This window comes from Mycteria americana, chromosome 6, assembly GCF_035582795.1.
Source record: "Mycteria americana isolate JAX WOST 10 ecotype Jacksonville Zoo and Gardens chromosome 6, USCA_MyAme_1.0, whole genome shotgun sequence".
NCBI classification, from domain to species: Eukaryota; Metazoa; Chordata; class Aves; order Ciconiiformes; family Ciconiidae; genus Mycteria; species Mycteria americana.
In genome coordinates, this window is record NC_134370.1 from 8057184 (window position 1) to 8072281 (window position 15098).

Here is a 15098-nt window from a genome sequence, read left to right on the forward strand (position 1 = left end):
AGTCATAGCTGTCTTCTTTGTAGAACTTAGTTTTCACACAGAAAACAAAAATTTGCTGTAGTGTCTATCCATAAACATTTTTGAACCATGAAGTCAAGGCCACAGCTGTTGATTTCTTTTTTTTTAAATAGCTTAGTTACTCGGCAGTGTTATGAACTGAGACTCAATTGCAAAGCTTCTAGACCTAAGCTGAAATAGGTTCTCTGCATGTCATAAACTATGATATAGTGTCTCGTTGATAATATACTAATGACAGATTGTTTGCAGGGAGTCTAAAATCTCCACATAGAAGGACATTAAGTGTTGATACTTCTAAAATGAACCAGCTTGACAGCACAGTTGATGAAACCGCACTTGAAGCACAAAATGACCCATTTACCAATGTGAGTGCTTCGTTACCCCAAAAATTTGCTACGCTGCCAAGACAGAAGAATCCGTTTGAAGAAAGCCCAGCAACATGGGATCAAAACATAAGTCTGTTTTCCAAACCTGTCGAAATCAGAAAAGAAATTAAAAAAGAGAAAAAAGAGAAAGTTAGTCTTTTTGAAAGAGTGACTGGAAAAAAAGATAGCAAGAGGTCAGATAAACTTAGCAATGGGGGATCAGCAGACAGTTCTACTGACTTGAAATCACCTAGTGCGTTTGGTGAAACTCATCAGGAGAGTTTTGATTATGATTCGACTAATCCGTTTATGACAAACTTCAAGCCTACAAGCATGTTGCCATCTTCAAGGTAGGTTTTTGCTGTATTTCGATCTGATATCTTGAACATGTTATATAAATGAAAATGTGAAGTGTTGGGGAACACAATCTTTGTGCTTTATATACTTTTATATCATTGCTTATCTGTTTCTAAGTAAAAGTTATGAACTTTTTATATAGTTTGATCTTTTCTTACTTCATTTTGAAGTTACATTTATATTACTAATATGTACTGTGAATGTTCTTGGGTACTTGCATTTGTGGAAGACCTTGTTCGTGCTTCAGAGTGGGTTCTTCCTGAAAGTCTTCTGCTTTCACTGAACACTCATTGCTAATGATTACACTGCCCTAAGTCAAGGTTTTAGAGGGAAAGGCTTTAAGGCTAAGGGAAAGATGAAACGGAATAAATAAAAGGGTGAAGAAAATGTGAGTAATGAAAACAAATCCTGTGGATGTCACCATTTGGGAAAAGAATTGATTTAGATTCTATACGTTAAAGCACAAGAATTGAAGACCATTCTGTTTCTAAATGGGAGCACCCACATGGGCACTTATCACGCTTGAATTCATTTGGCTCACTGTAGCTTTGCTGAGTTCCTGTGTAGTCAAATCGTTGCACAAGGCAGCAGTTTATGTGCTAAGCAGAGTGAATTAAGTTACAGGGGCTGATAAGAAACTTTGATTTAAATAATCCATTTTAATCTTTGTTTGTCTATCAACAGTTAACTTGTTTTCCTTAAAAAAAAAACCAAAACAGCGTATCCCACAGTTTGTTTCCTTTCTGGCTTTTGTTTGCTAGTGAGGAAAACACACTATATATATATATATATATACACACACACACACACACATACCACATATACTGTTCCCAATAGATAAATATCTAAGCAGTTATTTAACTTTTATTCATTTGCATTCTCATTTTTTTTCTGTATACTAATGCCAGAAATTAGCAGTCCTTTTTTTTTCAAGGTAATGATTCATTTCTATTTAATGACTTAAATTTGGTAGAAATTGAATTTAAAATTAAAATGCTTCAAACTGGAATTTTAAGGTTGTAAAATAAATCACCATTTTAAATGGAAAACATGGTTCTAACATTTGCCATTTCCCTGTCTATTAATTCCTTAATTAATGGCACAGTAGTATTTTCTTAAAAAAAAAAAGTAATTTGTTTCTTGTTATCTTGTTCTTAAGATTTTAAAACAGATTGATCTTATTGTATCCCAGCTCAGTTTTATTCATAGGTTAGAATGCACGCACTCCTGATTTAAACTTATAATCATTTTCTCAACAAAACTAATCATGGATGTGAATTAGATAAATGAACTGAAATGGAACTGCTATAGAAAGGATTCAGTTGCTAGAAGCTCATACAGACTTCAATGAATTATCTTCTTAGCATCTTCTAGGAGTCAAGTCATTTCCTAGTGTCTTAAATAACATGTTTACAGACAGTGTTAGAATATTATTTATTTAATAAAGGATTTCTGTAGATTAGAGTAAGGTTAGAATGTAGCTTGGTTTGTCAAAAGTTAAACTTCCATTTAAATAAGCTCCTTTAAAGAGAAGTAATTTAAATAACAATTAAAATTACATAGCATTTAATTTCTTTAAAATGAAAAAATGTATTCAGGCAGATGCTAGATATAAGTAGTGAAATCTTTTGAAGTTCTTGAATGCGGCAGATCTTGATAAATATAAATCTGTAACGGTAATCATGATGGACTTTTTTTTCTTTATTTTGTAATTATAAAGCTCATCACAGTGCCCATTCAGAAGGACTCTAGTCATTTGTTCCCCCTCTTTGTATGAGTCTCTTTTACTAGTTCTTGACTTTTATGTAAACATAAACTTTTGATAAGACAAATAGATATTTTGATTTTTTAAAAAAGCCAAAAACAGTAAACATTTTGACCTTTTCTATAAGACAGCTATAGGAATGATACCTAGCATGCAATAATTTAAGTTAGAAGCTCTCGATTTTTATATGCTCCAGTATTATGTTCTGTGAGAATCTTTTAGAATAAGTTCACTTTCTTTAAAATGTATCTTGTACAATGATTTTCTTTTGAAGTAGAAACTAATACAAAATGTGCATATTTAATAAGTTTACAGTTTAAGTTTACCTTTTATCTGTGGAGGATTTGTTGAATAGAATCCATTTTTAATTTTTCAAACTGGTAATACTGTGAAGAAAGAATTGTATAAATCTGTGGGCACAAAATAAATGAGGCTGAGTAACAAATTCAGTATGCAGGAAGCATACACAGGGAATTCAGACTTTTGAGTTGCTTTTTATTTACTCAACATGCTATTAAGCTCTTTTGGATGGCTCATTTGGATGGTTCATTTCCGCAAGTGAACCAGGCAGTATCTTTTTATTAAGGTGTGTCCAAAATCAGTGTTCTGGTGTGGATGAGGAGTTTGCTTTGCAGGTGGATCTCCCAGTTAACCCCACTTAGCTAAGCCTTTGTTTGAGTGATGGAACGGTCCTGAGGCATGTGAACGGGATTCCTGTCTGATGAAACTCAGCTGGAGGATGTATGCCAGGAGCACGCTGTAGCCACAAAAGGGTTTTCAGTGCAAAGTGGAGATAGTGCAAAGTGGAAGAAAAAAACCCCACAGCAGCCCTCTTCCCCCACACTCAAAAGAATGACCAACCCCAACTCCTTCGTAGGCAGAGTGTGAAGGTCGTGTTCTTAGCACCGATGAACCTATGTCTGTAAAGTTAGTGGGAGTCTTTTCAGTGACTTTGGTGAGCTTTGGGTCAGGCTTAAGTCCACCCTAATTAATTGTGTTTGGTAATGTTGACTAAGCAGTAATGATGTGCAGGACAGCAGCTCGTAACAACATCACTAACTGATGGCTAGGTGAGTTGCAGAACAGAGTTGCTGAATAGTTGCTGAAAATGCTAACTGGCTGTATGCATACTCTGTCACTAATTACTCTTATTTACTAATTAAAAGAATGGAGATACATACATTTCCCACGTGTTTCTCAGCTGCTGATAGAGAAAATGTAGAAGTGGTTCAGCAACAGTTACAGGATTTTTTTTATCCAAAAAGCAAGAAGTATCCCAGGATTATTTGAAAAGTATTATTTATTTTTATTACTATTCTTTATTATTGTTATTTCAAGAAGGTTTAAGAAGTATTTTGGAAAAGCAAAACAAAACCTGCCTGGTTTGTGTATAATACTAGTTGTCAGGAAATCACAAAATATGGACGCCTAATTTCTATTAATCTCTGCTCTGGCAAAGGCTTGTTCTGTGGCTTTGGCTAAATCACTTAGTCTCCCTGCTCCTGATCTGTAAAATGGGGATGATATTTTGTTACCTCTTACAAATGCTGAGTGGATAAATTAGTATTTTTTCAGGGTTTTATAGATACAGTATTACAGTATTACATAAGTGTTAAGATTGGTGGTTTTTATTGTCTGGTGTAGGTGTAATATAGATATTTATGAGCTGATTTCTTGACCATTTAAAATGCTGCAGTCTCATAGTGAAACAAGAAACGCTGTTTTTGCAAATACTACAAAATCTGTTCGTTCCAGAGGATTTATATCATACAGCCAATGAAGAATTTTTAAGCACACAATATGTCTAGTATTTTTAGCCAGCATTTGCCAATAATAGTTTTGTCTTCGTACTTCTTAATCCACTGCTTTGAAACTTTTACCCAATATTATCTTAAATTGCATTCATTCTTACAATTACTGCTCTTGTCATGGCTCTCAAGAGGTTAATTTGCAGGCAGGAGCCACGTGGATCTTGCATTGAACACAGTTAAAGAAATTGAGGGTACTCCTGGAAAACAAAGATTGTTTTCTGCCATGACCAAACCTTGCGCATCATTTCTCTGAAATTGTTTGTGTTTAGGAAAATACACTACAGTAGGCTAATAAACTGATGTGAAAATTTCTCAATTTACACCACTTGACAAGTGCTAAAAGAAAAACATCTTTAATTTTAATGTGTTATTAGGACCTTTTTAGAGAGATTGTACAAGTTATTAACAAGGTCCTCTGAGACAGCAGACAGGTAATTAACAAGACCTACAGAAAGAGAGTTTAGGTAATTAACAAGATCTTAGGCACTGGACACAGGGAAACAAATAGTCCAATATTTAAAGCTGACAGGTTGTTACTAGCTTGATCAAATTCCAGATCTGGGAAATTGAATTGATAGGTGTTTGGGAGCTTTCTAAGAAACATTGTATACATAATACATATATACATACACACAATACAAGCGTGTGTCTGTATATACATATATGTATACGTATATAGAGAGATACATTTAAAAAAGCCTTTGAAAGTAGCACTTCTGTGACCTAAGTATTGTTAAACTTTGAGAAAAGAAGATAAAGCTTGTGCCTACATACTGGTTACACTTTATCTCAAGTTCTTGCAATAAATATGTTACATTCTAAGCACTATGGAAGATGGAATAGTGGAGGAGAAAGAAACATGTATCTTACTAGGATTCACTGTAACAATTTTGAATAATGCTCATTATTGTAACATTAGTTATTGGTCCATCGGAGCATAAAATAAAAAAATATTATTTTTTTTCTGTGTTCTTTTACTGCTTCAGCCTTTTTTAAAAATTGCAACTCAAAAAAAAAAAAAGAAGAAAAAACAACCATCCCTTAAACTCATCTCTTTTGCATCTTTCCGCTTTGTCTGTCATTGCCGAATGCGGTTATTTTCTTCAGCCTCTCTTCCCCATACTGTCCTCACACGTAACCATTAGAGCTGCCTGCCTCTCCAGTGATGCCTGTTCCAGACAAATCAGTATCTGTAGTTTCATTTTTCCCAATGGATGCAATGTTTGAAATAAGCAATTTCAAACATTTCATATGTCCATTACTAGATTTTGGGGGTTGGGGGGTGGGGGGGCAGTGAGGTGCTGTGAAGACGTGAGGCTCCTGATAACCGTGATGCATTTGGATCATATTAAATTGTTCAGTCTAAAGAACAGCTGATGTCTGTTACATTTCAGCAAATATGAACATTTTGTATGTGTGATGGTCAACTAGTTCGAGAAGCTTTTGCGAAATCACGGCAGTACTCTGAATCTCTAGGTTACTGCTTGTCAGTTGAGCTGTGTTAGTAGACCAGGTGCCTGGCTCTAGTCAGCTGCAGTTGTAAAGTAAAACCTGCTAGCTAAAACCACAGTGAAGATAAGTTATTAGTGCAATAACTTCAACATCACCAAAGATAAATGACCGTTAAATGGTTTCAATCTCGCCTGTTACATGTGATGTGCCAGAGACATAGTTACTGGCCACAGCTCCATTGGAATGAACCCCAGAAGCTGCCTGATCAGAACAAAGAGTTGTAATGGCTATGTATTTCTTTACCATGTAGGTCATCCTTTTCCAGTGTACAATACAACTCACTGTTTTTAATTTTCATATGCCTTGTTCAGAAATGTTGATCTCTAACAAGTTTTTACTGTGCTTGCTAGGCTAATAAAGTCTGTTCTGACATTTTAACGTATATTTCTGTGTTAGTCAAAAAATGACATCAGGTGTACTATGCTATTTTCAGAATTTTGTTTCCTCTGTCAGTGTTAGCATGTCTTATTTTAAGAACAACGTACTTCTGCATTGCTTTTCTTGAAATGAAAGGATTTTTTTCAGTTCTCTACTGAAATTTGACTAGACTTATCTCTAATCAACTGTGATTATCTATAGGTAGAATATTGATAGACTACGACAGTGCATTAATTATACTGTAGACTGTTAACATTTGTTAATTCGGTGTGGTAAAGCTGTCGGTAGAACATTATTTCAAGGAAACAAATACATTACAGGTACATGAGAGGTAACGGGAAATGACAGAACAAGCAGAAGTCATGCAAGGATTCTTAGTCTCCTGGTCTGTCCTGCCAAGGCTGTTACTGTCCGATTTAGAAAGATCACTGCATGTGATAAGGGAACAATGAAAACTGGCCCAAAGCTACTACAAAGCAATGGCCACAGTATTTGGGATATTACTAGGGTGGTTTGGAGCAATCAATTCCTAGAGAGATAGGAATAGAAATACTCAATATTAATCTTGACTTTTGCAGACACTTCACCAGCAATCACTTATTTCTAATGAATTGTCTGTTTTAGGAACACTGTTTGGAAAGTTCATCTGCTGGCTGCATGACAAGATTTTTTTCAAGCTTTCATTAGGTCATGTGAAAACTTTTTTGAGTGGATGCACGAGGCATATTATCTGTCCCAAGGGGGAATGCAATGCCTGTTCTATTTTCTTTAAAAAAAATTAATTCAATAGTTATCCAGTTTCTGTATTAATAAATGCAGAAGCTATGTAAAATTGATGAACAATTTTTTTTTTCTGTTTCATTATCAGAACTCAGAATTAGTGCTATTTTTTTAAGCATTCAAAAATGGTTCTGGAAGTTTCAATGCCAAATTGCACTTTAGTGTTTTTGGGTTTTTTGGTTGACTTACAGATCTCTAATAGTAGGGTCTTTTAGTAGAGGTGCTGGCACAATTTTTAGTATAAAAGAACTTTAGTGGTCTCTTGAGGATAAAACTTCATTAGTTTTTTAGCCATAGCACAACTGCCTAGTAAAAAGAGAAATATTTAAATGCTTAAAAATATTAACTTTTTATGTAAAACTGTTGTTTGTTTCCAGAGACTTAAATTAACATTCAGTTGAGTGCACTGTGTAAGATCACTTTGGAGTTTAGAATGTCTCATAAGTCCTCAATAATAAGTGAATTTGCACGAGTAATGTGTCCAGCAGTGTGCAAGTACAAGTGCCATTGTCTTAAGATACTTATATTTTTGGAAGGAGCAGGCTGGCATTCTTATCGAGCTCATGAATGCAGCCCTGTATGCCTCCAGTTTCCTTGATCTGTCTCCAGCAATATCAGACACCTCAGAATCGGCCACCAGCCTTTTGTGGATCCAAATTCATATCTGTTTTCGAAATGAAGGAGTTTATACATAAAGGCAAAATTTTGTTAAATTCTTCGAGTTGTTTTAACTGAAAACTTCTATATAGTTGCATTGTCATGTTTCTGCTGCACTAAATTTGAAATATACGTGAGCCACAAGAGAAAAGGCTGCTTACTTGAAGTACATATTGTTCAGGACCATTATCGAGCACTGTATTCTGGGACCGTAACTTCTTTATCTCATGGAACCTTCTGCCATCTTTAAAGGGCTCTGTAGAATGCAGCAGTATACTAATGAACAGACCATTTCCAAAGTACTCTATGTAAATAATATGTAGCTTGAGAACAAATGATTTGCAAGAAAAGTCTGTCTTCCATTGAAAGTTCAGGGGTTTTGGTCCAGTTTCTTAACTTTTGGCATGAGACTTCATAGTAACATTAAGAAAATGGAGTAATAGCAACAAAACCTGATACTCTTTTTGTGTCCTCCTGGGATTACACACACTTCAGAAGGCCTTGGAGCATGGCTTGACAGCAGGACAGTTTATATAGTGAAGTGTCTTAAGTGATGTTCCCCAGAATCTGATTGGGAAATAAATGGTAATATGCTTACTCCATACTTGCTTATCTGCCAGACATGACAGTCATTCCTTCTCAGAGTATAAAGTGATGTATGCATTGCCAGGCACAGCAGGCTAATAATATTCTGTGGAAAGCAAAGTTTCTGAATTTCATTAACTGTATCTGATTTTATTCATTTCTTTTGTTTTTCTAGTACATTGGTAATAATTTAAACTGCATCCTAATATTTCAAGGTTTTGATACATGTTGTGAGAATCCAAAGAAAAATACATAAGCAATGTAGTAAGAATCAGGCCAAAGACTGAGAAGTAGGAATAGGAATAATTTTTCAACTCTAATGGAAAATGAACACAGTAGAGCTTTGCTAGTAACTTGTATATAGATGTTCATTTTAAAGGAAAAAAACTGAAAGCTCACACTGAGCACATAGGTATTATGGTTATTTTACAAGCTGTCAAGTTCACAAAGAAGATTTCAATACTTTGAATAGTAAAGATTAATGTAAATATTGTAGTTTTAATTTCTAATAGTATACAGTACAATGATCATATAACTAATACGAATAGCTAAAGATAAATAAAAAGCTTTTGCTCCTTAAGAAAATATGCTTTCCATACAGCATAATTTAGGAGTCTGATTCCCATTCATTATGTTGTCAGAGTAAATGGTTCAGGCACTAAAATATTTAAATCAGTTATAGGAAAGATTTTTTAAACGTTGTTTTAATCTCTAGGCATTTAGAAGCTAAATATTTAAGCAGCCACTAGACCTAATGTTTGAATTTTTAACTACCATTAAACTTCAAAACACAAAATTACAAGCTCCAGTCATAAACTTGAGCCTGTGATACATCCTAAACTCAACTCCACTGTGTTGAAGTTTCTATACAAACTGCAAATAATCAGCACGCAATGTAAGTATTTAACTACCTCATAAAAAGTAGGTGTTACGAAAAAAAAGTAAGAGTTTCATGTAGTTCTAATGAAATGTATTTAAATAGGGAAAATAACAAGAAAGTATAAAATAATATGCTTGTTATTATTATGAAATAGTCATCCAAAGTACTCTACAGAATCAGCATTATAGTATGTCTGTCTCCATTATTAGTTTATTCTGTTTTTATTTCTCACACTTTTCTCCCCCCAGGAACATGGAAATACAGAAGAGTTCTCATCTCAGATGAACTAAAATTTAAATCCAAGCTAATAAAACCCAGAAATTAAAAAAACCTTTACTATTAATTAAAATGTTCATGTAAAGAAAAGTTGCAATAAAATAACGGATATGATTTAATCCATTTGGTAAATGGATTAAATCCATTTTTACCAATCAGGTAAAAATATCTGAGGTAAAGTAACTGTTAAGGAAACTAACTGAATTCCCAGATGAGTGAAATGGGGGACACGACTAATTTCTCTGCTAGATTGACGAAGTCTATTCTCCCTATAGTGAGGTAGGGGCAATGTAGAAGTTGGGTGGCTTGCTTGGTCAGAGACACCTGCATGATCCTACTGCAGCTGATTTTGCATCTGTGGTGGTGTGATTTACCTCCCTTTTACTACTTCCTAACTTTCTTGAAAGTGGTTGGAGTGAATGAAAGTTTATTAGCTGTAAGAGACAAACCATGGAGCTTCTGTTAAAAATCATGATGGGACCTGGGACATCAACTTGAGGCACATGAGACTCCACAGTGGTGGAGCGGGGGGCTTCTTGCCCTGTCTGGGAAGTGGAGGAGACAGAAGATGACTTGATTCCTTGAGATGATGAAGGACCCAGGAGCAAGAAGGTAGATGAGCTCTTTTCAGTGAACAGAAAGAGTAGTCAAGCCAGTTTGTGTAGGTTGGATGGTATGTCCAGTAAAGAGGCATTAGACTTGGATATAAACCTAGGAGTTACACACAGCGTTAATGCCGATGAGCCAGAGAAACCCAGTTTGACTTCAGTTCTCAGGGTGAATTGGCAGAAAGTCCATTTGTTAGAAAAGAATAATCTTTTTACTTGTAAACTGAGCAAATTTAGTTTGGGCGTAATTGAGAAACAATAATTACAGAATCCCACAATGCCACTTTTTTTTACAATCACTGTTCACAGAAAACTGTGTTCAAAAAAAGCTAAAAGAAATTTTTTTCCCAAGCTGTGCACATAGTTTTTTCATGCTTCCATAGCAAAAGTTCCCCGCCAATTTATCAAACCCTGGGGAAAAGTTCCCCGCCAATTTATCAAACCCTGGGGAAAAAACAGAGGTGGGACTATAATAAGCATTATCACTATGAACTTTGATTGTAACACAGAAAAAAAAAGGACATTATTTTTTATAACTGCTTAGATCAATGATTTCACAGTGCTCTTAGGAAGTCAAGAAAATGGCTGCTCGAAGGAGGCTTATGATGGTTGCACAGCGTGTGGGCTGTGGTCCTAGAGGCGTGTTTTCTGTAAGCTATTACTAGTAATCAAGTGAGATGGTAACTTTAGGGGTGTATTATTGTGATGAAATTTAAATTAAAAAATAACCGCTCTCATGAATTTCAATACACCAAACATGCAACTCCCCCAACTGTATGCATTCACAATTTTACAGTATTTTCTTTCAAGGTATTACTTGGTCCTCAGACAGTGAATTATGTGTACGGCGGCGCGAGCCTGCATCTGCTCACGCTCACCTCGGGATGGAAGCGCTGGCAGGAAACCCTGCGGGGCTCAGCGAGGCCGTGGAGCTCCCACCTTACTTAGCAGACAATCAGATTTAAAAAATGTTATATGCAATCTCAGCACCTGTTTCTTCCTTGAGAAGCAGTATATATTCCACATATCTCTTTAAAATATGAATAAGAGTATTCATGGGGTTTGGGGTTTTATTGGTGAATATTTTGTTTAATAGTTTTTCATTTTTTGTAAGTGTATTCAAATTGCTTCATGTGAAATCCACAGATGTGCTCTTTTGTAATTGCAGTTACAATGTCTGCAATGTTATGGAAATGACTGCAGTTTTTTTAACTAAAAAAAAAAAAAAAAAAATTAGTCTATATTGCCAAGGATTTATGTTTCTAATTTTCAAACGCAACTTTTCGTAGTCAGAACTGCTGCTTTTCTTTTAAGCTGCTGCTATGAAAAAGAGTCCCAGAACTTATTTCACAGAAACGATAAAGTCATTCAAGGCAATGAAAGATCTTGCTTTTTTAACCTTTCAGAAAGTCACTCAGTTGAGCAGTCAGGCCGTATTATTCTATATCTTGTCTAACATGAGGAAACAGTCCCTAAAGAAAGATATCCCAAATTAACGCCACACTTCGTTAAATAGAGACATTCTTGGTTTTCACCAAGCTAATTCGATCCAGTTCAGTTAACTCATTTTTTTTGTACTCGGATCACAAAAGGCAGCCATGAATGAAGCAAGTTCATCATGTGTTTGACACATCAGTGTGAAACTAAAAGGCGGGCTGTGAGGGAGGGTTCCTGCCTTTAGCTTTTTAGACAATACCCGATGAAAGAGGCCCCTCATTCAAAACTGGTCTCCAGCAAACTAGGCAGACTGCTGCGGATCACTGTTACAAACAGGTATAATGGGAATTAGCCAGAACTTGATTCATCAGACACCTCTTGATTTCTAGTTGTGACTGTTCATGTAATCCAATCTTTACCTAATATCCTCAGTCCAGCAGATGGTTCACGGGACTTCTGTATAAGCAAAAGACTGCCTGCTTTGGAAATGAAAAATAATGTACAGAATAAAAAATGTTAATGTAAAAAAAAAAAAATTGTGGTGTAAACAAAACTTTTTTTTACAGAAAAAAATGGGGGGTTACATTTTACATAATTTACCTTTGTAAATTAAGTCCCTTCCACTTTTACACCTTGAAATATATGGCTTATAAATTCAGATAACAAAGACTGATGAACAGTCACAAAATACATGTTCCTTACTTTAAGCTACCTTTAAAATAAAACAAAAGTGTAAGCAGATTTTTGTAACTTTTTGCATTATTCTCAGTCAACAAACGCCACCCTTGACAGCCAGTACATGTAATCTAACTAAATAGTAGATTCTGAGATGTGAAAGAATGATGTCTGCTGTGATGCTACCAAGTAAATAGTATGTGAGCCATACCCAAATTCTGAACGCATTTTCAGAGAGTTAGTTTTCTCTCCAAACTTCCTGTAGCAAGTACGTAAGAACGTAGCAGCACTGATTTTTGAAGGTATTTGCTAAGAATTGCATCAACCTGAGAGACCAGTGGACCATTTCTTAGGCCTGACGCTTAGACAATGGCTGCTTTTATCAATATCAACTGCACTTTTGCAGGTGAGGAAGAAAAAAATCTCGACACAACAACATCATGAAGTAGCTTTGCTTTTTCCATATGTGGGATAATCACTAGGTTTATAAAAAAATTGATTATTTACTCAATTTTAAGTACAAAACAAATGTTGCTGACAGAAGATGGCTTTTCAGCTCTGACTTAAGCTGGTAATCTCGCTGGAATTTCTAAAGGACCTTCCTCCTCTAGCAGCTGCCATGAAAGCTGGGAATACATGTTAGTCTGCAGGGTTTTGTTGTTGTTTTTTAACAATCTCATCCCAGGCACCTGTTTCCAGAATATTTCATTTAAAGTACCTCTTTTTGCTTAGAAGCTCAAGGTAAGTCTAGAGATAAGAGAAGAGCTGGGGAAGCCCAATCCATAATATCCTTTCTTGCATTTCTTAATTACTTATTCAAATTTTATGACAAAAAAGCATATGAAAAGTACAAAAAATTGTGAACAAAGAATATATGAAAATTTCCATTAACTTTGAATATTTTCCTACTTTTCCCAAGTTCAACAAATGAAGAAAATAAATCATATTAAATATTTTATAGCTATATACCTAATTCAGTAGTGTCTTCTAGTAGATGTTTTGGTCTGATAAGTATGCACTGCTAATATTTGGGGTTTTGGCTTTTTCCCACAGTTTTAATATGAATCCTTCTGGCATTGAGGACCTCAGGAAAACAATGGTGAGTTATGAAGTGTTATGGAAAGCAATCGGTAAATGCCAACTAATTGGTGCTTGACACAATATAAGCTATTATTGTTTAATCTCTTATAAGGAAAAGTTAGGGTTTTTTTGTTTTTCTTTTGACATATCAAAAAATCTAATTAGAAAATTGCAGGCTTAATATAAATTTGGAAATAAAGAAGAGTTTTACACTCAATATGCAGTGTACTCCTGGTATGATAATGTAGAGAAGAAGGGAAAAATTAGATCTTTGCACTGAAAGTAAAAAGAAAACTGTTGCTTTGGGGTATTTCAGATGACACTAGAGAAATAGTAGTGAGGTGAGGAACTCTGCATTAGGCAGTGATGTATTAATTGACCTAACAGGAGTTTCCTATCACTGTAGTCGGAGACTTGAGGACAGCCTTTAGATGGCAAATCGAAATGGAAGTAATGAACCGATATGTGATAGGATTAATAATACAAATAATAAATGAACAGCCTCTCAGAAAACACTAAAAATAGAAATACTAGACATTATTCAAAATACTCTTTTGACTCTAAAAGTACCTAGAATAAATTGTGTGCTAAAAAAAGAGCAAAAATATCCACATATTTCCTATGCAGTGTCTTTGTTTGAAGGAAAATGTGGTCTTACTAGGATTTGTTCTGTGAATAGACGAAATCTTTAAAAGGGGTTTGTTTTCAATCTTTAAAATATATAGAAAACAAGTTTCACAAGCAAATACGACTTTGTACTGTTTGTTTTCTGCTGGTTTATGTAAATGATTTGTAATAACATTTGATGTTATTGTAAATGCCCAAGTTTTTATAATGTAAGTAACTGGTGGGAGATGTCAGAATATATGAAGGCTGCCTTTGATCAGATAGTAAACTGAATTCTACCAGGCGGTTACTTAATCTCTGACAAAAAGCGACATCAAAAAAATTGATTTAACTTAGCAGCTATTGTCTGTAAAGTAACCATAATTACAGTTTCTATGTGCTTGCAAATGTACTACTGCAAATAAAGTAATTTATTGCTGGTAAAAGCATCAGTTTAATTCTTTTAAGAAATAAGATGTGAATTGTTTTATTTAAAGGATTTAAAGGTGATAAAAGAAATCCTTGATGATTTTTCTTTTGGAATACCAGCTATCCTAAATGTCAGTTGCAGGATTATGAGGTGGTGCTCATTTAATACAAAATACAAATTAGGAGGAGAAAAAACTATATCTCAACCATAGTTTTGAATGAAACCATTTGAATTTTTTTTTAAATATTCAAGATTGCTTTCTAAGGTGTTTGAAGTAATTTATTATTAGGTTCTGCAATAATAGCCCTCACCAAGTTGTTATATTTCTTCCTTGTGCATCACATTTAGTAATTATGTTTGTATGTCTTCTACTCTGGTGCCAACACCTGTCTCTGAAAGCAGTGTTTAAATGGGAGCAGTAGCCAGTTGAAAGGGCAGCGTGAGCTCTTTAAGGCCTAATTAAGAACTGAAAGGAAGATGTAGTAAGTAGGACAAAAGATGTGAAAGTAGCTTAGATGATATTCCCAGAGTAGAATTCCTCATTAGAACAATAAAGAGATGATCAGAGGTTGCCAGGCCTTCGTTTTATCTAACTCCATTTCCTCTGGCTGTCAGTGTGTACCCCAATAGTATTTTGTAGCTGAGACAATCGTTCTTTGCATAGCTTGTTATTTAGAATCTTTTTTTCTTAATAATTCAGTAGAAGATTAATTTTTTGTATTAAAATTGTAGTATCTGTTTTTGTAAAGATACAGTTGTTCCCTAAACATTTAAGTATCAATTATTTGCTCAAACTGAACATTTAAAATCTTCTTCACTTTAACAATATTTATTTCTAAGTACTAACAACCTTTAACTAGAATTTTGTGTAAGTAATG

At 34.7% G+C, this 15098-nt stretch overlaps 1 protein-coding gene across 2 annotated transcripts in view; it reads left to right on the forward strand.

Annotated features, from left to right (window-relative positions):
* Positions 1-15098, forward strand: part of RAB11FIP2 (RAB11 family interacting protein 2) — a 225822-nt gene that overhangs the window by 13669 nt on the left and 197055 nt on the right. For both annotated transcript variants that reach the window (XM_075504467.1, XM_075504465.1), the window contains exons 3-4: positions 268-733; positions 13158-13203. In XM_075504467.1, coding sequence (XP_075360582.1) covers positions 268-733; positions 13158-13203 — 512 coding nt within the window. The remainder of the gene's footprint in view (positions 1-267; positions 734-13157; positions 13204-15098) is intronic.